Raw genomic sequence first — 21,278 nt, 5'->3', positions numbered from 1 at the left:
AATTGTTCATTTTATTATTTACGACATAACGGCCTCCAAGCTCTTCACTACCTAACAAAAAGATCAAGTGTCACTGAAATTATGTGGATCAAGTGTACCTGTCGTAGTAAGTTTTACTGAAAATTAATTTTGTAAAATATACACAAGTTTTATTGTAAAATGTATACAGCATCAATGAATAAACATGTTTAGCTAATTTTTTGTTTGAAAAGTAATTCAAAAATTTCAAGGCAGTTTTCCGTAGCCAAAAAGTTGGACTTCACTAAAAAAAAGAAGTATAGAGAATTATTCCGTTGCAAATCTTATTATATTATATTTTCCTTGCAATGTAAAAATTTATTACATTTTTGTTTTGCAATTTTGTTAGTTGAATGAAATGTACAACTTTGTTTTTTTCTACATAAAAACAACATTGTATTTACTGAGAAACAATGAATGGATCAAGTGTCCCAAGGGATCAAGTCTACCTGGTCTCCCCTAAACCGAAAGTGGCTAACGTCATTGTGTTGCCTATGACTTGTCGACTTCGCCGCCTCCAAGAACATGGCCATACGTAGTACCTTCTTCCAGCATAACCCCTACCATCGGTACACACCTGGAGATCACCCAACCAGACAGAATCACAAATCGACCACGTTCAGATAGATGGTCGGCATTTTTCAGACATTATCGACGTCAGAACCTATCAAAGCAAAGCCATGGGTTTATACCGTCTTTAGACATTACCCTTCTTTATCGACAGACTTCGCAGCCGGCTGTTAGAGTACAGGAAAATTACGGGGCCAGTGCAACGATCCTATTGACTCTAACTAGCAAGCACCGCCTAGCTGAGATTCGAACATACGACGACTAGCTTGTTAGACCAGCATCGTACCTCAAAGCTAACTGGGCGGTCAGAACCTATCCGGGCGCTAACATTGATTCGGATCACTATACCTAGTGATGGTAAGGATACGTTAAAAACTATCTGTTGTGAACAATATACGATACCGGCACCCGCCACGGTTTAATCTAGCGCGAATGAAGCAACCAGAGGTCGCCGAAAACTACGCGTTATCTCTCGAAACCGCGCTGCCGGTAGAGGGTGAGCTGGATGAAGCCCCTCTTGACGACTGTTGGAATGCCGTGAAAACAGCCATTAACAGCGTAGCGGAGAACGTCTTAGGTCGTGTGGCACTGAATCCACGTAACGAATGGTTTGACGAGGAATGCCAGCAGATATTGGCTGAGAAAAACGCAGCGCGGGTACCCCCGCGGACGGGTACCACCCGTCAGAATGTGCAGCGATACAAATAGAAGCGGAGGCAGCAAACCCGACTCTTCAAGGAGAAGAAGCGCCACCAAGAGGAGAAGGAATGCGAAGACCTCGAACAGCTGTACCGCTTTCACGACACACGGAAGTTCTATCAGAAACTCAACGGATCTCGCAAAGGCTTCGTGCCGCGGGCCGAAATGTGCAGAGATAAAGATGGAGGTATCTTGACTGATGACCGTGCTGTGATCGAAAGGTGGAAGCAGCACTACGATGAACACCTGAATGGCGTGCAGGTGGAAGACCATGATAGCGGAGGAAGTGACCACATTGGTGTAGCAAGCAACGAAGATGTGCCACGCCCTTCGACAAGGGAAGTTAAAGAAGCCATCCAGCGGCTGAAGAACAACAAAGCAGCGGGAAAGGATGGCATTGGAGCGGAACTTATTAAAATGGGCCCGGACAAGTTGGCCGGCTGTCAACTGATTGTCAAGATTCGAACTCTCGAAAACAGACACTGAGGAAGCCTGCAAGTCGTAGGCGAAATACGTATCTGTCGTGAATAAAATACACATAGTAGGATTAAATTGGATAAGTTTTTTTTTAATTTTATTTTTAAGCTTACTAGACTTATCATGGCTACGATGGATGGGATCCAGTGCTGTGTGAGAATCTCGGGCAGATTGTCGGACCCATTCGAATCTCGCAGGGGACTTCGACAAGGAGATGGCCTTGAAGGTGTTATAAGACGAGCAGCGATTGAAGTGCGGGGCACGATTTTCAATCAATCCAGTCAATTTATCTGCTTTGCTGATAACGTGGAGGCTGTCGGCAGAACATTTGAGGCGGTGGAAGATCAGTACACCAGACTAAAACGCGGAGCAGAGAAGATTGGATTGAAGACAAATACGTCTAAAAGTATATGCTGGCGGGCGGGACCGAGCGCGACAGGGCCCGCTTGGGCAGTACCGTGGGCGAAATTAAAAGGCGTATTATCAGCGGAAGTTGGGCCTATTACGGACTTCACAAACACTTGCGGTCGAACAATCTGAGCCCCCGTACAAAGTGCACACTGTACAAAACGCTAATTAGACCGGTTGTCCTCTACGGGCATGAAACGTGGACACTGCTAGAAGAGGACCTACGAGCACTCGGAGTTTTCGAACGGCGGGTGCTAACCATCTTTGGCGGAGTGCAAGAGAACGGTGTATGGAGGCGTAGAATGAACCACGAGTATTCAGAAGTATTCAGAAAGTGGTTAAAGCTGGACGGATACGTTAGGCAGGGCATGTTGCAAGAATGCCAGACAACTACCCTGCGAAGATGGTGTTCGCCTCAAATCCGGTAGGAACAAGACGATCAGGAGCGCAGCGAGCAAGATGGTTAGACCAGGTGGAGCCAGATCTGGCGGAAAGTACTCGGTGTCCGAGGAATTGGAGAGCGGTAGCCCTCAATCGAATTACATAGTGAAACTTTGTTCAACAGGCTTTGTCTTAGGACGGCAAGCCACCTAAGTAAGTAGGTAAGTATGAACAGAGGACTTAAACAAGAGCCCTGGGTGAGGCCCGTGTTGCTAATTCTTGAAGTTGTCAGAAAAGCATGCGTTTTTCTGACAACAAATTGAGCAGAAAATTATTCAAATTCGGTGAAAGTCCTCGTGAATGAAGCTTCTCAGTTAAGATTTCTACGGAAACTGAATCAAAAGCTCCCTTAATATCCAAAAATAAATAATTTTATAAGGGTTGTCATCTATCACCGCATCGCTGGGAAACAGTAAAACAACGTTAGTTTAAAATTCAGCTTTTCATCATATTTTTGATCCTATATACAGCACGGTATGAATGTCGCATTTATAAGTAGAAGTTGTTTTTTTATTGTTGCTGTCAACGAGTGTATGAGTGCATTATCTTGCCTGTGTGTGCATCTTTGTGTTTTATTCGATAATAGTACTTGTTTGTTTGCTTGTTTGCTTGTTTACTTGTTTGTTCAATTCAAAATCCTATATATCTTCGAGGCGTCTAAAAAAATTGGCCCTTTCCTACTAGTTTCTAGTGTTTTTTTGTTTCCTAAATCGACCTCAAGCTCAAGCTCAAATATATTAAATCATCCTTTTTTATTTTCTTCCTAAACCCTAAAATTACTATTCCTTTATTCAGTCCATTCAGATAGTGTATGTTTTTTCTTCTTTGTTTGTTTTGTTTGCAATTGCCATAAATTGTTGGAATTTCCTGTTTCTTCGATTTCATTTTCGGTTTGTTTCGAAATTTATAGAAAGTTTAAAGTCTACAACTAGGAATAAATTAATCAACTAGAAGCCATAACTTTTATCATTATTACATGTTTCCCTTTCGGTTTTAATACTTGTTTAACGGTTTGAGTGAGTATGCAGAAAAATTGTCATAGTTTTTGCGTGTATGATCTGAACCTTTTCGGGGCCGAAATCATTTCAACTAAACGATTGTAACAAATGAAAACAGTATGAAGCCTTTCTTAAGCAATGATAATGACAATAAGCAAAAATAATGAAAACAATAAATGGATAAACGAAAACAATGTTTATTTGTTCTAAACAAAACTTTGCGAATGCGTCATAAATAATTGAAATAACTTAAATTCAGCTTGATAAACATAACCTTATAAGTAGTCTAGCAAAATCCGAGCCGCCCGCGAAGGAGCCGGAAAGTCTAGAGACAAACCGGCCCTTCGCGGGGCGCCTCAAAGTGGCACTATTTACAATAAATTCCTCGTTTGCGAGCGGCTCGCGCGGGTGGACGGTTAGTCGTAGTAACGTTTCCATTTGCGGCGCTTCCGTCGCTTTTTGACCCACTCTCAAATGTTCGGAACCGGCGTCGTGTTGGCGATCGTTCGGCGCAACCGGGCGCCCCGGCCGGTCAGCAGATAGCTGATGTCGACCACCGGCAGGGCGGCCGGGTTTGCGTTCAGTTTGACCATTAATCTCCCCAGCACGGTTTCCAACCGGTTGCGTTTCTCCGCCAAGGTCTGTTTTCGGATGTGGAGGGAGTACAACACAGAAGAAAATTAGTTAGTATTTTCGGTTCGGTAAAACTTGTTTAACCAAACAAAATTTGAAAAGGTTTTCTACGGTAAATTCAGTTTATTTCAACGGGAGCAGGGAATTACCTCGTTTGAAGGTAGTACGAGCGCTCCTTCGGGACGACTGTTGCTGTCAGTCTTTATGTACACAACAATTACATATAAATAAACAGAAGGAGAAAGAATAAAATGGGAAACACTGTTATCACAACGAGAACGAGAGTGAGAGAGACAACTGCCATCGGAAGCGGTTGGTCAGTAGGCGCAGCGGTGAAGCGGGTTTGGTATGGTGAAAATGGGCGGTTAGGGGCAATGCCGGAAGCAATCGTTTCGTGCGTGCTTGTGAATAATGAAGAGGAAGCATGGTGTGACAGAATGTGTTCCCTCTAAAGCATGATCTCGAGTAATTGGCCGGTTATTTTTGTTTTTTTTTTGTGCATGGGTAACAGCAGTTGATGGCATTAAACGGTGTTTTTTTAATTTTTAACGTGTTAGAGGAAGGATGGATGATTCTGTACATACCTTTGGGGGCGGTGGCAACAGCTGCATGATCGGTGTCATCTTCTTCGAAGTGACGCTCGGTGTTCCGGAAGCGGAAGAGTTTGCGTCATCCTTCTTGCTGTTCTTCTTTCGGTTGTCTTTTGCGACCAGTAGATGCGACAGTGAGCCAAGATCGTGAGGCTGAAAGGATTGAGAAAATGTTATCTTAGTTTGAAACTATCTATGTTATGAACGTGAATGTTTTAAACTCGTATTTTTCTAATTAAACTGACTTTGAGATCTATCTGCCAAAGGCCGGGATGTCATATTTTAAAGATGACGATGAGGAGGGAAATAATGGTAGATAAATCAAATTTATAAATGTGCTTTGCCCGGGACCTCTTGTGCTACAGTTTTGCAACACAAACGATCAGAAATGATATAATAGGAAAACAAATCTCGAACCATCCGCGGTTATTAACTTATCAGGGGTTGATCCATGGAACAATCTTCGTCTTCCATCACCCTGGCATTTATGCACTGCCCTAAGATAGGCATACAAAATAAATTGAACGCAGCATGACCTGGGCGTGCGCGGTAGTCGACAGAAGCTTTAAGCCATATAGTCGCCCCTGCCTCCAATTCTCGACATCAAACAGCTAGTGCGTAGTATTTATAACGGATGTCCGTCGTCAAACCCCAAAAACTGACCGCTACCAAGCTCCCCGGTGTCCCCTCAGACTGCATAGATATATGTTTGCAACTGCGTATTACGGTCGAATGACCAATCATGTCAACGTTAAGACGTCGAAACGTTTCTCTCGAAGAAGGAGGGGTCTTAATCCACCATAGAAAAAATTTCTGCCTCCGAAAACCTTCACATGCCTAATTTGGTTCCATTTGCTTGATTAGTTTCCGAGTTATGCAGAAATTCGTGTTTCATTTGTATGGGAGCCCCCCCCCCCGAAGGAGGAGGGGTATCAAACCATGCTAACAATATTCTTCACATCATACGCAGTTTGTATGCCAACATTCATCAAAATCCGTCGAGCGGTTTGCGAGTCTATACCGGACACACGAACAGCATTTCATTTTTATATATATACTAGCTGACCCGACAAACTTCGTATTGCCACAAATTAACCTGTGTTGTACATAAATCATGAATCTCGGATGATCTTTGTCACTTCTCGAGTTTTGCAAGCCCCCCAGTGGGCGGCGCTTCCGACGGCGAGTCACCGGCAACACTCGCGACCGGCTCGTCCTGAATGATCTAGTGTTACTATAGATAGTTTTTGTGGTCTTGTTATTGATTAATGTTTTATGGAAGAGTCTCGAATTTCTCGAGTTGGATTAGTTTTTGAGTTTCGCAAAAATTTCTGTTTTATTTGTATGAGAGTCCATATCCCCCTACCACAGGGGTGAGAGGTCTCTAACTATCATAAAATAAATTCAAGACTCAAAAATCTCCTACATGCTAAATTTGGTTCCATTTGCTTGATTAGTTCTCGAATTATGAGGAAATTTGTATTTCATTTGTGAAGAAGCCCCCCCTCTTGAAGTGTGGAAGGATCCTAATTCACCGTAGAAAATATTTTTGCCTCCAAAAACCTCCACATGCCGAATTTGGTTCTATTTGCTTGATTAGTTCTCGAGTTATGGGGAAATTTGTATTTCATTTGTATTGGAGCCCCCCCTCTTAATGTGGGAAGAGGTCCTAATTCATCACAGAAAAAATTCTTGCTTCCAAAAACACCTACACGCCAAATTTGGTTCCATTTGCTGGATTAGTTCTCGAGTTATGAGGAAATTTGTATTTCGTTTGTATAGGACCCCCCCTCCTAAAGTGGGGAGGGGTCCCAATTCATCATTGAAAAAAAATTGTCTCCAAAAACACACATATGCCAAATTTGGTTCAACTCGCTTGATTAGTTCTCGAGTTATGAAGAAATTTGTATTTCATTTGTACAGGAGCCCCTCCTCTTAAAGTGGGGAGGGGTCCTAATTCACCGTAGAAAATTTTCTTGCTCTCGAAAACCTTCACATGCCAAATTTGGTTGCATTTGCTTGATTAGTTCTTGAGTTATGAGGAAATTTGTATGGAAGCCCCCCCTCTTAAAGGGGAGAGGAGTTATAATTCCTCTTATAAAGAGGGGAGGGGTCTCAATTCACCATAGAATAAATTCTTGTCACCAAAAAAAACACCCACATGCCAAATGTTGTTCTATTTGCTTGATTAGTTCTCGAGTTAGGAGGAAATTTGTATTTCATTTGTACAGGAGCCCCCCCTCTTAGAGTGGGGAGGGGTCCTAATTCACCGTAGAAAATTTTCCTGCCCTCGAAAACCTTCACATGCCAAATTTGGTTCCATTTGCTTGATTAGTTCTCGAGTTATGAGGAAATTGGTATTTCATTTGTACAGGAGCCCCCCCTCTTAAAGTGAGGAGGGGTCCTAATTCAACATAGAAAATTTTCTTGCCCTCGAAAACCTTCACATGCCAAATTTGGTTCCATTTGCTTGATTAGTTCTCGAGTTATGAGGAAATTTGTATGGAAACCCCCCTCTTAAAGGGGAGAGGAGTTATAATTCCTCTTATAAAGAGGGGAGGGGTCTCAAATTACCCTAGAATAAATTCTTGTCAGCGAAAACACCCACATGCCAAATTTGGTTCTATTTGCTTGATTAGTTCTCGAGTTATGCAGAAATTTGTGTTTCATTTGTATGGGAGCCCCCTCTCTTAGTGGGGGGAGGGGTCTCTAACCATCACTAAAACCTTTCCTGACCCCAAAAACCTCTACATGCAAATTTTCACGCCGATTGTTTCAGTAGTTTTTGATTCTATAAGGAACACAGGACAGACAGACAGAAATCCTTTTTTATAGGTATAGATGGCAAGTTAAGCCCCTCCATTCTTGGGGGTCATGAAGAGAACGGATTTCACTGCAAAGTCGTCTGGCATCCTTACGACGGGGCCGTTCTCTCAACTTTCGCCAGGTATACGATGGGAATCACTCCAAGTAGTGCCTACAACTCGTGGTTCATACACCTACACCACTCTCCACTCTTCGTTTGTATTAAAAAATAATCCGCAACACCTTCCGTTCTAATATTATTATTATTATTATTTATTGAATAAAATTCATCTGAGAAAATATTGTCTTAATGAAAAATAAAACGAACACAGGATCATGATAGTCTTCTCACAAAACATGGAATGGAACGTTAAAGTCAAAAATGCTGTAAGCGAGATTGAATGCACTGGCAATGGCACGGATTCGCTCATTTTGTCTGTATTGTCGACTACGAGCTGCGAGGTGTAAAAAGTCGCGTTGACGTATAACTCTCTGGAGCATAGAAGTAAAACTGCCGGAGTAGTTCAGGCGAATCGACTTCCGAAGTGATGATCTTAGCAGCAAAGAAAGCTTGTGCGATGAATCTTCTCCGTTCTAGGGTATCAATTCCAAGTAGCCGACAGCGATCAGTGTAGGAAGGCAGGTTCGTAGCATCACGCCATGGTAGCCAACGAAGTGCGTAGCGAACAAACTTTTTTTGTATTCGTTCGAATATAGCTATCCAACACGCTTGGTATGGACACCATACCACACTACTAAACTCAAGAACTGAGCGAACTAGTGCGCAATACAACGCCCGTAGGCACAGCGGGTCGCAAAACTCTTCGGAGATTTTGAATATAAAGCCAAGTTGTCTGTTGGCTTGCGTCAGAATGTCGTTGTAGTGAGGTTTGAAGGTCAACTCACAGTCAAGAGTAACTCCCAAGTCTCTAATTTGGTAGACCCGTTCAAGTCTGTGTCCAGCAATTGAATAAGTAAACATGATCGGTTTCTGTCTGCGGTGAAAGGTTATCACATTGCATTTGTTGATACTAAGTGTCAAAAAATTCCGGGAGTACCAACTCTGCATACGATCTACACATAGTTGCAAGTAGCCGCAATCATTAGTACTGTTGATGTTATATATTTTGACGTCGTCGGCGTAAAACAGGCGGCATCCAGATGGCAGTATGACAGAAAGTTCGTTGATAAATAATGAGAACAAAAGTGGCCCAAGGTTACTACCCTGGGGAACACCAGAAACATTCGTAAACACTTCGGAACTAGAAGCTCCGATCTTAACGCGAAGCGATCGGTTTATCAGATAGGATCTGAACCAGGCGACTAAGGATCTGTTGACTCCAAGTTTTTCTAGTTTCCTTAACAATATTTCGTGATCCACTCGATCAAATGCTGCCTTGAGATCAGTGTAGACAGCATCAACTTGTCCACCGTAGTCCATTGTGCGAACGCATAGTGATGCAAATTCGGTCAAATTTGTCGCAACAGACCGCTTGGGATAGAATTCATGCTGAGCAGTTGAAATGTAATTCTTACATGAGCAGAAAAGCGCCTCATTGACAATAATCTCAAAAACTTTAGGACAGCAGCGTAAGGAGGTGATGCCTCTGTAATTCCGAACGCCTCTCTTATCATCTTTCTTGTGAACAGGGAACATAAATGAGGATTTCCATAGTTCAGGAAATTTGTTCCCTTGCAGTGACCTGTTAAACAGTTTTGTAAGTGGAGTAATTAACACCTCCGAGCACAACTTTAGAATGGACGCTGGAATGCCATCGGGACCAGCAGCATAAGAAAGCTTTAACTTTTGGAGTGCAGACATTACGATTTGTTCACTAATGTGAAATGGACGGAACTCAAAAGTATCGCTAGGACAGTCGTTGATGGCAATGGCGACTTGTGCAGGTGAGGCAGAACGTTCGTTGAACGAATTCCTAAAGTGTTGGACGAAAAGAACGCACTTCTCAAGTTCAGAGTTAGCAACATGTTCCCCAAGGTGAACTGACATTGGCAGACCAGCCTCTTTCTTCTTCGAATTTACGAAATGCCAAAATCGCTTTGGATTCCTGCACAGAGATGCCTGTGTACGGAGAACATAGCGTTGGTACAGAAATCTATTCAGTTTCTTGTAGTCGTTACTCGCACGGTTGAATTCTTGTTTTGTAAGGTGAGAACGATTCCGGCAGCATCTTCGTAGAGCTCTAACCCTCAGCCGTTTTAGTCTGCGTAGGCAATTGTTCGACCAAGGAGGTTTTAAAGGCGGGTGGGCGTCGGGTACAAATTCACTAATTAGGTTTACGATTGTTCGCTGGAAATAATCGACGGCGTCGTCAATACATGTAGCAGAGTTTTTTGTCTGCCAGTCAACGCGAGAGATAGCGGATCTGATTCCATCATGATCAGCTTGGCGAAAGTCCGGTGTACCATCATTCCCGAAGGCAGCCTCAAAAATGATCGGCGTTGGGATATTCAACAGGACGTCCAAAGCAGGATGGTCTGCGTCGAGAGTGATCAAAGGCTCAATTGCTTCCGAAACGCTGCAGACCAGCGTTGCGGCCTCGTTACTCAAGACTAAATCAAGAAATCTGGTGTTTTTGTTGGCAATACCATTGACTTGCATCAACCCATGTAGGGCAAAACCGTCGATAAGTGTAGAGCTGGCAGCAGATAAAGCCATTAGGGAGTCGATCTGGAAAGACCCGTCGCTCGACTTGCACCACCGGAGCTGAGGTTAATTATAGTCCCTAAACTGCAGAGCATAGTCACTGAGGTCCAAGTTGGAGAAAACAGCACCGATAGAGTCCACGTGCTCATGAATGCTGTTATTATCGTTACGTCGAACCGGGGGCAAATAGATGACACCCACACTCACAACTCGACGAGGCGTAGCGATTCTGACCCATAGCTGCTCTATAGCATTGGACACAGGCGTTGGATCGATATAACTGTTCCATCGAGTTGAAACAACAAACACCCCTGCCACGGGTTTGTCTACTGTTCAAGGGGTTACGATCGGTGCGATGGACAGTAAAGCCATTGCCGAACAGTTGCGCACTGTAGCCATGTCTCGATCAACACAATAACATCGTAGTCGCACTCGCCAGCAGCCAAAAAGCAACAGCAGAGGGTATGGTCAGCGTAGCCGGCGAATCATGGATCAACCGATAGCAAGATAAACCCGGCGATAAACGTCCACGCAAGCCAGGCGTAGATTTTTCCTCCAGATACTCCAAACTTGCCGTTACAAACTTGCTGTATCGCCCATGATCCGAACGCAACCAACACAGTACGTCTCACGAATCAGACCAAAATAACCCTCTCCTTGGCGTTATTCGGTGGGTTTCTCCAGTGCTATTCGCTAACCGCATACCGATCACTGCCGCCTGGAGGAATAGACATATACTTCAGCGGGGCAACTCGGGTCTTAGCCGTCACGGAAGCACACTTCGTGCCTTCCTTGCCAGCCTTCTTCGTCCCATCGACAAAAACGTGCTGCTCTAACTCGTTGGTTTCGACTGAGAAGGAAATTAACATACGGTAGCACCGATGAACGGCAACAAATTCAACCTTCTGCAATACATTGCGTCACGTTCTCCATCTGACGCCGCTGCTCATCGGCTATAGATTCGTCCCATGAAGAAGCACTTCGAGACACATCAATATGTTCGCGAGCAGTCATAGCGGATTAAAAACTGACATTAGAGTTTGTAGCACTTCTCGCTTGGTAGGAATCAGCTGTCCAGATAACAAATTCTATCTACACCGCTTTGGAATCTTGAACGAAGAGGTGTCGCTGGCTGTAACGAACCACATTCCGAGTACTTTTTCGATCCCCAAGTCTTCGTTCTGGTTCATTCGTTCTGTCTTCGTCCATAGAATCCTGCACCTTCTGGGAGATCGACCGATATCCACATATCTCGAAACTACCTGCAGCATAGATGGAGCGAACAAATCGCGCAAGTTCCGACTCGATACTGTACAGCATATCGTCCATAGACGTTCCTTTGCATATCGCCTACACAGCTTCCGGGAACTGGTCCTTGAAATGTGCTGCGTTTAAGTTCTCACACCAAGGGCCATTGCCTGCATCACGTATACCTTTGGGGCGCTACCAGGAACTCCACCATTAAAGAAGAATTTCAGACAATGCACCTTCAGGAACATTTCGCGAACATCCCCTGAAACAGCTAGTCGATATGCACGAAACATTCGCCCCGCTAAAGCCCCGGAGTATACGGAATGATTGGTTCGATGGTCAACAAGCGATAGAGAGGAAAAAATGGCTTGGTAAATGGGAGAACTTAGCCGAATACCGACCAGCAAGGAACCAATTTTCTGGAACCATGTTTCTGAGGAGTAAAAAGCACCAGAATGATAGAGATCGTGAAAAATTAGAACAACTATTCCGAGCTAATGACAGGCGCAAGTCTTTCGACAGATGAAAGCAGTTTTTCGATGAACATCTCAATGGCGAAGTTACAGAAAGAGAAGGACCGCTTACCAGCAAAGTCTCATAATTATGGCCGAGAAATGCTGGCAACGGCTCTACACTAAGCTTGAAGAAACGGATAGTAGCAGTGGTTTCTTGCATCTACAAAAGCGCCAATAAGCACCGGCAAACACCCACAAGGTACTCTTCCAGAGTCTGTTACGTCTGCTTGCGCAACTGAGCATCAAGTTCTTACCGTCCGACAAATCTTGCAGAAATGTTGGTAATACAACGTGCCCTCGTATCACGTCTTTATTGGCTTCAAAGCAGCATACGATACAGTCGATGGAAACCAGCTATGCTCAGAACTACAATATATCGAGTGATGTGTTTCGTGCGCATCACAGGGACACTCTCCAGTCCCTTCGAGGCACGTTTCACTTCATAGTTTCACTACGAACGACGCTCAGAGTTTTTACGAAATAGTCTATAACATCAGAAGAAGCAATTTCCCCATTACAAGAAATGTGTAGTGAGAAGGATAACCTGTTTACTGATAACACGATGTTTGCAGCCAGATGGAAGAGTCACTTGCAGACGTTGTTTCATAGGAATGAAAATACAGAGTAACGACAGCAGGATAATATTTACGAGTGACGGTTAAGCTGTGGAACCATCAACATACGAGATCGTATGTGAAGAAGAACGGCAATGCTGCTGAAAAGAGCGGTATTCCGGCAGAACTTCTAAAAGCGAGGAAACCGTGGGCGTAGCGAGCGATTCACTATCATTTTAAGGTCTGGGCGAAAGAACAAAGGTCGAACGGATGAAGGTTGAATGGCCTCTCGTATGCCTATCTGCAAGGACATAGGTTTGATAGGACGACTATGCTAATATTGTTCAAGTTGTCGTGTTCTCCCGTATTGTTTTTTTTTTGCTTAAGGCATAGACTTTCGCGGCGAGCGACTGCAGCAGATCCTAGATGAGTTCCGAAAGGACAATTTGCAGACGCATCATCTGTGGATAATTTCAAGGCGACGTACGATACAGTCAAGTAAAATTAGTTGTGTCAGATAGTGATTGAACGTATTTTTCTGACGAAGCTAATAAAGCTGGTTTAAACGACGCTTGATAGATTCAAATGAAGCTTAAGAATGACCAAATGGTACCATCATTACGGGGTCTCATGTGTTACTTGGCTTTTAGGATGACACCGCTATTATGGGTATCGATCGCAGAGCTATGAAAGAATTCTTATAACAGTCCAAATTCAACCCTTTCTCGAGCATTCTACTTACCGCAAACGTCTTCGAGATCTTCAGCTTCTGCTCGAACTTGTGGAACGCATAGGACTTCATGCACACCGGATGGGCATGGCGCGAGATCTTCGAAAACAGACGTGCACTCTTGTCCACCCGCAGCTCGCAGATGTACACGTGCGGTTCGGAGCTATCGACCGGTCTGCCCTTGCAGAAAGTCGTCGGGTCCAGCACCCAGCACCGGTCCATGACCAGTTCGATCGGGATGACCTCATACAGCGGCACGCGCATCACCTCGTTCGGATAGAATCGTCTCGTCGGCTCGTGGTACGTTTCGTGCGGCCTCAGATAGTGATGGCCATACACAAACCGTCGACCTTCCTTGTCCTTCCAAAGGCTTTCAACGCGGAAGATATCGCACTCGGCGTAATCTACCTTTCCGATCGTTTCGTACGTGTGTTTCTTCGGTGGACCGTCCGGATTGCTAGGATCCGGTGACATTGGAATGTCCCGCAGTACGTACACCGTATCAGTTTGACGAATTTGTAGGTTTCCCCGCATCAGTGACATGTAGTACTGGTAGCCTTCATCCGTAAAGTCATTCAACGGAATCTCATAATTCACCTGGCGGGGTTCGCACTTTTCACACAGATAGTTATCAACCGATGGGTCTGCCTTCGTGCACTCGATATGCTGCCACACCAAACACTTGGAACACTGAATCATCAACCCTTCGTCTTTGAATAAGCCACAGATGCAACGGATGATGTCTTCAGCTTGTTCCTGTTTAAACTTTCCACGCCCCTTCGGGGGAGGCAACGGTTCCGGTTCCTTTTTCGGAATGAATCCTTTCAGCAGCTCGTTCTGTTCGCCAACGTACGCGATCAGTTTGTCCACCTGACGCTGCTTGCAGATGTAGTAGTGTTCCTTTAGCTTTTCGGATGCGACACCTTCCGGTGAGCTAATGCCGTAGTACTTGACCGCATTGCTGAACATTATCAGCAGATCGTCCTCGAAGACCTTCGGCTGCTTGTAGGTTCCCTGTTCGATGTTGGCTTGAATTTGGGCCAGATCGATTGGACGAGGAATCCGTTCGTAGTACAGCGGGACCTTTTTCTTCGACGGCAGTACCAGTCGGTTCTGGTACAGCTGACCGCGTTCATCTGAAAGTGGAAATTGAGCGTTATTCTGGGGATGGTACAAAACCCGTGAACGTACCTTTCAAGCTGGCAATCTCAATGCAGATCTCCTTCAGTGCAACGGCAATGCGGGCAATCTTCTCCAGCTCGGGATCATCCTCGACGAAGGCAAGTCCCCGGGTTCGCATGTTCCGTGGGCAACGCAGAGCAGAAATTTGCGATGCTAGGGAAGGTTTTCCCCCAGCTTGTCCGCCCGGAGCGGGACTACCAGCCTGCGAGGAGGACGAATGTTCCGGCGAACGGTCCTTCAATTTCCGTATCTTGTTGAGATTTCGCATCAGGAAACAATGATGTTCCACGATTAGGGCACGCTCCTTTGTGGTTGGCGGGACAAAGTTCGGCAGTGGTTGGCCGTTTAGCTGCGTCAGTGGAGCATTTTTCTTTGCTTGGCGTTTTCGAGAGCGCGCAGCGCTCCGTGGACTATGTTCCGTTGGAGCTACCGCTGGATTGTTACTTACCGCAGATGGTGCTGCTTCCGGTTTTTTAACTTCCGCAGGAGCTGGCAGCGGTTTGACCCGTTGAGATTTACCCCCGATAACGCCACGACACTGTTCCGTTCCGCACTTGCAGGGTTGTCCTTCGGAAGGGTTGAAGAGCGAAAAGTTATAGTCGTACGTTAGCTCTTCGTAGGGTGGAATATCTCGCGAGGCAAACAATGCCATCCGAAACAGCCCATTGACAGACCATTTCTGCATGTCACAATTGGGAGCACACGAATGATTCACAAATCGGCAATCGCTTCCCATCCGATGACCGTCGATAACCAAACCTCCGGTAAGGTTCAAACAATAATGGTGCGTGTCGTTGAGATAGATCGTTCGCATTCGTTCCTTGAACTCTTTGTCCGTAACAACTTCGCCCAGATATTCCATGATAAATGTCCCCTTTTTGACTCCTTCTTTCGAGCGAATTCCCCAACCTTTGTGCTCGGTCATGAATCGCTCCAGTCCGGGTGCATACTCGTGTCGTTGGATTTTCGTGTTCCGACAGCGATCGCCACACGGGCAGTTCTCCGTGGCACACTCTACGTAGACAAGCCGATTGAGGCAATCATCCTTGCAGCCGCTATCCGGCTTGCAGTTACACTGCGGATGATCGGTGGACGGATTCGGCTTTACGTCGTAGTACACGTTCGTACGGATCTTTTTGTAGTTCCAGCTAGCGACGGCATGCCGAGCGGTAAGTTTGCCATTCTCGTGCAACCACCAGAGATCGTACGGCAGCTGAAAGTCCCGCTGGGTTCGACGTAGAAACCGTTCGCAGTACGCTGGCGGAGGCAGCAGACTCTCGGGCTGTACCTTCGAACCACTACGGCCGGATCCTTTACCGTCATCCTTGTAGCAATCGGAGAACAAACCGGCGGAGATGTACTTTTTACGGGGTACCTTTTTGTTTTTGCCATCCTTAACTCCATCCACCGGTGGCGATGGGGTTTCCTCGCGGAAATAATCCGGTGGACCCTCCTCCTCCGGGAGCGGATCGTGTTCCAAATCTTCCACCGACGATGCCGGTTGAATTTTCGACAGCTGAGTGATGGATTCTTCGACGTCAAATTGTTGGACGTCCACCGGAACCAGCGGAACGACAACTTGCTGCGCTGCAGCTGCAGGTTCCGGTCCTTTGCGAAGTTTTTTGGTCGGTTTTTCCGCCTCCGGCGGTGACTCGTCACCTTTGCCTCGTTTCAGTTTTGGAACCGCCGGAGGCGGCGGCGGTTCTTCTGCTTTCTTTTGCTCTTTGCGTGCTTTGTCCGCCGAAGCCAGGTCGGTCTTAATGGAACACCGACTTTTAACGCGATCTTTTGGTGAATCTTCCAAGGGGACTGCTTGAGAAACGGAACAACGGCTTTTAACGCGATCCTTGATTGAATCTTCCGACGGCACTGGTTGAGGACTCTTTTCCTTCACCAACTGTTTTTCCATTGCCACAGCCGTGGCAACGGCTTTCTGATCTTTTTTCGAAATGATTATCTTGACCGGTGGTGTTTCCAGTGGTTGCTGCTGCTGTTGCTGGGGCTCCGGAGGAGCATCCTTCGTGAAAGATTTTCTAGCAGCTGCCGAGCGTGTTTCTTTCAGCGGAGGCGTTGCTATGGTTTCCGGTTCAACATGCTGTTTTGCCGTGTCAATGACACTCATACGCGAACGTCGCAGCTTGCTGAGTTGTTCAGACAGTGTCGGAGTGACGAGAATGGGCGGTGGCGTTTCGAATGCTGGCGTCGGTGATGCCGTTCTGGGGCGTCCTCTTGCGCGAACCGCAACCGGGGGGATTTTCGGAGACGCTACTGGAGCGGAATCCGGCGTGGCGGATTGTTTTTGTCTCGATACGGAACGGGACTGGAGACGTTTCAGCAAGGGCATCGAGTCGAGCGATTCGGAGTCGTCATTCGATATCAGACATGGTTGCAGTTTAATGACGGCATTCTTCAGCACAATTTCGTTCTCCTGTCCGGCGTTTTTCTTGGCCAGTTCGTGCGGGTCCAACGCAATGGAACAGCTACGCGTTCGGCGTACAATCGTCGACGGGTTCTCCTCAGCGAGGACTCTCGTTTTTCTGACGGGTGAGATTGTTTGCTTTTTATTCTCTTTATCCTTCATTAGTTTTTCGCTTGGTTTCGGAACGCTCGCCGGTGGTTCTGGTTCGAGAATTTTGTCTTTCTGCTTTGAAGACTTCTTACGTGAAATTTGATGATCGTTTGGCTTATCACCGGACAGTTTTTCCGGAACTGATTGCAGCCCCGGTTGTTTTGCCAAGGATTCCACGGGTTTCTCCTTCTGTTTCGCAGGTTTCTCCACAACCGGTGGTTGTGCCGCAACCTCCTCATGCTTCAGATTCTTCTCCGAGCTAACCGCAAATGCTTCTTTATGTTTCAAGTTCTTCTCCGTTGAAACCACTTCTTTATCTTTATGTTTGAGATTCTTCTCCGGTTGAATCGATGCCGGTTCTTTTTGCTTAAGACTCCTTTCCGAATGAACCGCAACCGGTTCTTTATGTTTCGGGTTTTTCTCCGAATGAACGGCTTCTTTATGCTTCAAATTTTTCTCCGGTTGCAACGCCAACTCCTGCAGCTTTTTCTTATGTCTATTAATTTTTTCAAGAGTCTCCTTCCTGCTTAGTTTAACAATTGTTTCCGGTTCCCCACGAACCCTTCGTTCCTTCGGTTTTGGTTCCTCTTTTTCCGGCTGCTCCGATTTATCTTTCGGTTTCTCTCGAAGCTGTCTTCGTTCGGGAGTCACCACAGGCTCGGGACTTACAACCTTAGGGAGGGCAACCTTGGTAGCACTTGCAACAGCTGCCTTCCGACCGCGTCCGCTGCCACTGTTTGGACTTGAAGCGTGTCCTGCACCGCCGGTTGTGTCGCGCCCACTTAACGGAACCTTGCCCTGAAGTCGCTCCAAACTAACCACCGAAAGCCGAGGCCGAGTGTTTCGTTCGATAAAACTATCCGTCGGCTCGCCTTCCTTGGGCACTCGATCACAATTCCGTGCGGTTGCTTCCTTCTCCCTCTGCTGCTGCTGCTGCTGTTGCTGTTGCTGCACTTCCTTGTCCGCTTTCTCCGTTTCCGATGGAACGTGCCGTGTCAGGTGGGTAGAATCGAACAGCTCGGGACCGACTTCCGGTTTTTGCTCTTCATCCGATGGGTCCTTCTCGATTAGCTTCCGCTTCTTTCGCTTGACCGTCGGGAAACCCGTCCTGTTGGGCTTCTTTCGTTTCTTCTTCAGCAGCAGATGGGCTCCGGTTTTCGTTAGCAACTGTTCGATTACTTTTTCGGAACCTTTCCGTGCGTGATCTTCACCTTCCAGTTTGGAAATGGTGTCTTTCAGGCGAGGACTATCCAACAACTCCACTTTAGCGATCAGCGACGGGATGGAAGCCGGTATCGATAGTTCTAAGTCTACGGTCGGTTCGAACACTCCCGGTGGCGGTGCACTGGCAGTGGAAGTCGTTGTCGTGTTGGTGGAGGACGTATGGATCACCGTAGGCCGCGTATGAGGCGTCGCTCGGTGGTTCGTGGCTGCCAGGATGTTATTGTCGGCAAGAATGGCTGTAACCGTTGCCGTTGGTTGAATCTTCGACACAAGACCTTCCAAGCGGTTCTTCTTCCGCGTTATAGCTTCATTTTTCTTGTGATGGCCATGCGACGTATCCACGTGGTGGTGATCGGAAGTCCTGGGCTCTAGGGGCAGTGGAGAATCGCTTGATTTTATCTGAACGATTTCCTCGGGAACTGCCGGCTCCGGGGATTTCAGAAGGTGACGCTTTTTCGGTGTTACTGCTTTGGTAGGATCTTTCACGGCCGGAACCGAAGCTGACGCAGACGAACTGGATGCCACCGTCAAAGATGACATCCGACCACCGACGACGGCAGATGAATTCGCCACCGCATGACCTTTAGCGTCATCCTTTTCGGTTCCACTGTCGTTACTCTTCGCCGTTTGCTCACTAAGCAAATAGTGACGCTTCTTCAGTGGAAGTTTATGGTCATCCGGACTCTGGGTGGGAACATTTTTCTTATTTCGCCGCTTTGTTCCTGCCGTTCCGGTCGTTGAAGGGGATTCCACGTGTTCGGAAGCTTTCCTTTTCTTTGTTGAACGACCTTTTTGTTGATTTTTTGCAGCAGCTCCAGCCAGAGCTGCCGCTCCAATACCCAACAGGCCATCCCTTGCCCGACTGTCCACACTGATCCGACACTGACTACCAAACGATTCGTTCAGTCGCTCAATCTCCAACCCTAGCTTAATATCAGAGGATGATTTCCCCGCGACGGAATTCGACCGCAGACGCTTTCGTTTCTTCTTCCGCCAGGGATGTCTCGATCCGGCCGACCTACTGCTACACCGGCTCATCGTACTCAACCTTCGCTGGCGAATCGTAGTGCCGCAACTTTTCAGCGAAACATTGTCCATCCGATCACTGTGACAGCTCTTCCGTCGACTTCGTTTCGAGCACACGGACTTAGCCGGCGATGGTTTCGGAATATCGGCGTTGGTAATTCGACTCAGCAAATCCTGACTGGTACTCCTCTGAAACCGCTTACTGCACTCCTCGGAATTTTTAATAACATTTGCCTTAGAAAGCGGCAGCTTCTTAACATTAACCTTCCCATTATCCCGGTTGCGATTGTTCTTCAGAAAGGTGGCAAACGAATTCTTCGAACCAACATTGGAAGCGAAACTGTTCAAACCGCCAAATCGGGTCAGAGAGGAAAAGATTCCCTTGAAATTATTGATCGGAAGCAGATGGTTGACGCGGTTTTTCGCCGTTAGCAGACTCGGAATGCTGGTCTTGCTGTTTTGGGGGGGAAGATCCTGCGAGATTCGGAGAGCCTTACTGAACGGGGTCGCCGTGTTGATCGACGACAGAGATTCTTGACTGCTGCTGCTTTCCTCGCTCGTACTGCCAAGCGTAAGTCCTGCCAGCTGCAGAATGTCCTGCTCACTGACACTCGACGATTTACTGCTCTGATTGAAGTTCTTATTGTTAAGATTGTTATTATTCGGCGCTAGCTTCTTGCGACGTTTTCGCCGCACTTGCTTCCGATGCCGGGTACTGCAATCACTTCGATAACCGCAGCTTTTCGCCTTCACACTGTAATCACTCTTGTAGCCACAACTTTTCCGCGACTTCGTACTGCAATCCGATTTGTAGCCGGACAAGCGACTCCTCCGGTGGCTGCCACCGTAATCACTGATGTAGCCACTTTGCGAAGCCAACTGCTTGCTGCAGCAGATGGTCGAATGACCTCCGTCGCTTTTATACCCACTCAATCGGGGCTCGTGAAACTTCTTGCTAATATCGATCTTCTTCCACAGAGGGTCCAGATTATCCTCCGCAGGAGATGTAGCCGGTATTGCCGGCAGCTGTTTATCTTTAGCCGGCCGTCCAACTTTTTTCTTCCCTCTGGGAGGATACAGCACGCGTTCCGTTGCGTACGTATTTCGATCAAGACTAGCAATGGTGTACTTGCTGAGAGGTGCGACTGCTGCATTCTTACCGCTCGTACCGCTGCTGCATGGTTCGGGCTGTTCTACTCGTCGTTTTTGACTGCCCGCAGTCGCGACCTTCTTTTCCGTTTTCGGCGAACCGGTTGAACTGTGCGTCGATAGTATGCCCGAGTCCGGAGATTCGCTAATCGCTGGTGGAGGAGCCTTAGTCGCCGCTACAGCCGCCACCGGATTAGCGGCAGATTTCGGTGGACGTCCGCGTCGTTTTATCGGAACGATCGTCGCCGATTCAGGCTTCGACGGGACGCCGTTTACGTTAAGAGCACTGCTGCTGGAGGCCACTGTATTCATAGCACCACTACTGCTGCTTGGCACCGGTGATTCAGTCTTGATTTTCTGCTCTTCGGCAGTTTGTGCCACCGGAGTGGACGACTCAGAGGATCCTCCTCCGCTACCGAGCATGCTAGTTTTCGCCACAAAATCCCGTAGAAGGCTGGAAGTGTACTGTGGAATAGCCGATGGCGTTCCCCGACAGCTTTCGCCATCGGAACCGCTTTCGGCAACCCGCATTATTGCTGCGTTCACCAACGCAGGAAGCTCGTTATCGGAGGAGGAAGCGCCATCCGCTTCTGGCATCGTACCAGCGGGCGGCGGCACAGGATTCGATTCGGTTGAAGTTGGCACCGGCATCGAGCCGGTCGCAATACCCTGCTCCGTATTTTCATCCTGATTCTCATCACTACTGGAATCGGAACCACTGGAGTCATCACTACCGTCGCTGCTGCTACTCGTTGTCACACTGCGGCTGGTCTG

General features: G+C 46.9%; 1 protein-coding gene across 2 annotated transcripts in view; it reads right to left on the bottom strand.

The window, feature by feature from the left end:
- Positions 1-3,058: 3,058 nt before the first annotated feature.
- The window catches only part of LOC128739222 (histone-lysine N-methyltransferase ash1), a 45,089-nt gene continuing 26,869 nt past the window's right edge, over positions 3,059-21,278 (bottom strand). The window contains exons 4-8 of one of the 2 annotated variants that reach the window (XM_053834677.1): positions 14,546-21,275; positions 13,367-14,490; positions 4,829-4,987; positions 4,394-4,444; positions 3,059-4,252 (exon numbers count right to left, since the gene is read on the bottom strand). In XM_053834677.1, coding sequence (XP_053690652.1) covers positions 4,082-4,252; positions 4,394-4,444; positions 4,829-4,987; positions 13,367-14,490; positions 14,546-21,275 — 8,235 coding nt within the window. In that variant the 3' untranslated portion in view covers positions 3,059-4,081. The remainder of the gene's footprint in view (positions 4,253-4,393; positions 4,445-4,828; positions 4,988-13,366; positions 14,491-14,545; positions 21,276-21,278) is intronic. The other variant, XM_053834678.1, reaches the window with a different exon arrangement.

The sequence above is a fragment of the Sabethes cyaneus genome, chromosome 3 (genome assembly GCF_943734655.1).
Source record: "Sabethes cyaneus chromosome 3, idSabCyanKW18_F2, whole genome shotgun sequence".
Lineage (NCBI taxonomy): Eukaryota > Metazoa > Arthropoda > Insecta > Diptera > Culicidae > Sabethes > Sabethes cyaneus.
This window is presented reverse-complemented; position numbering and strand designations above follow the sequence as displayed.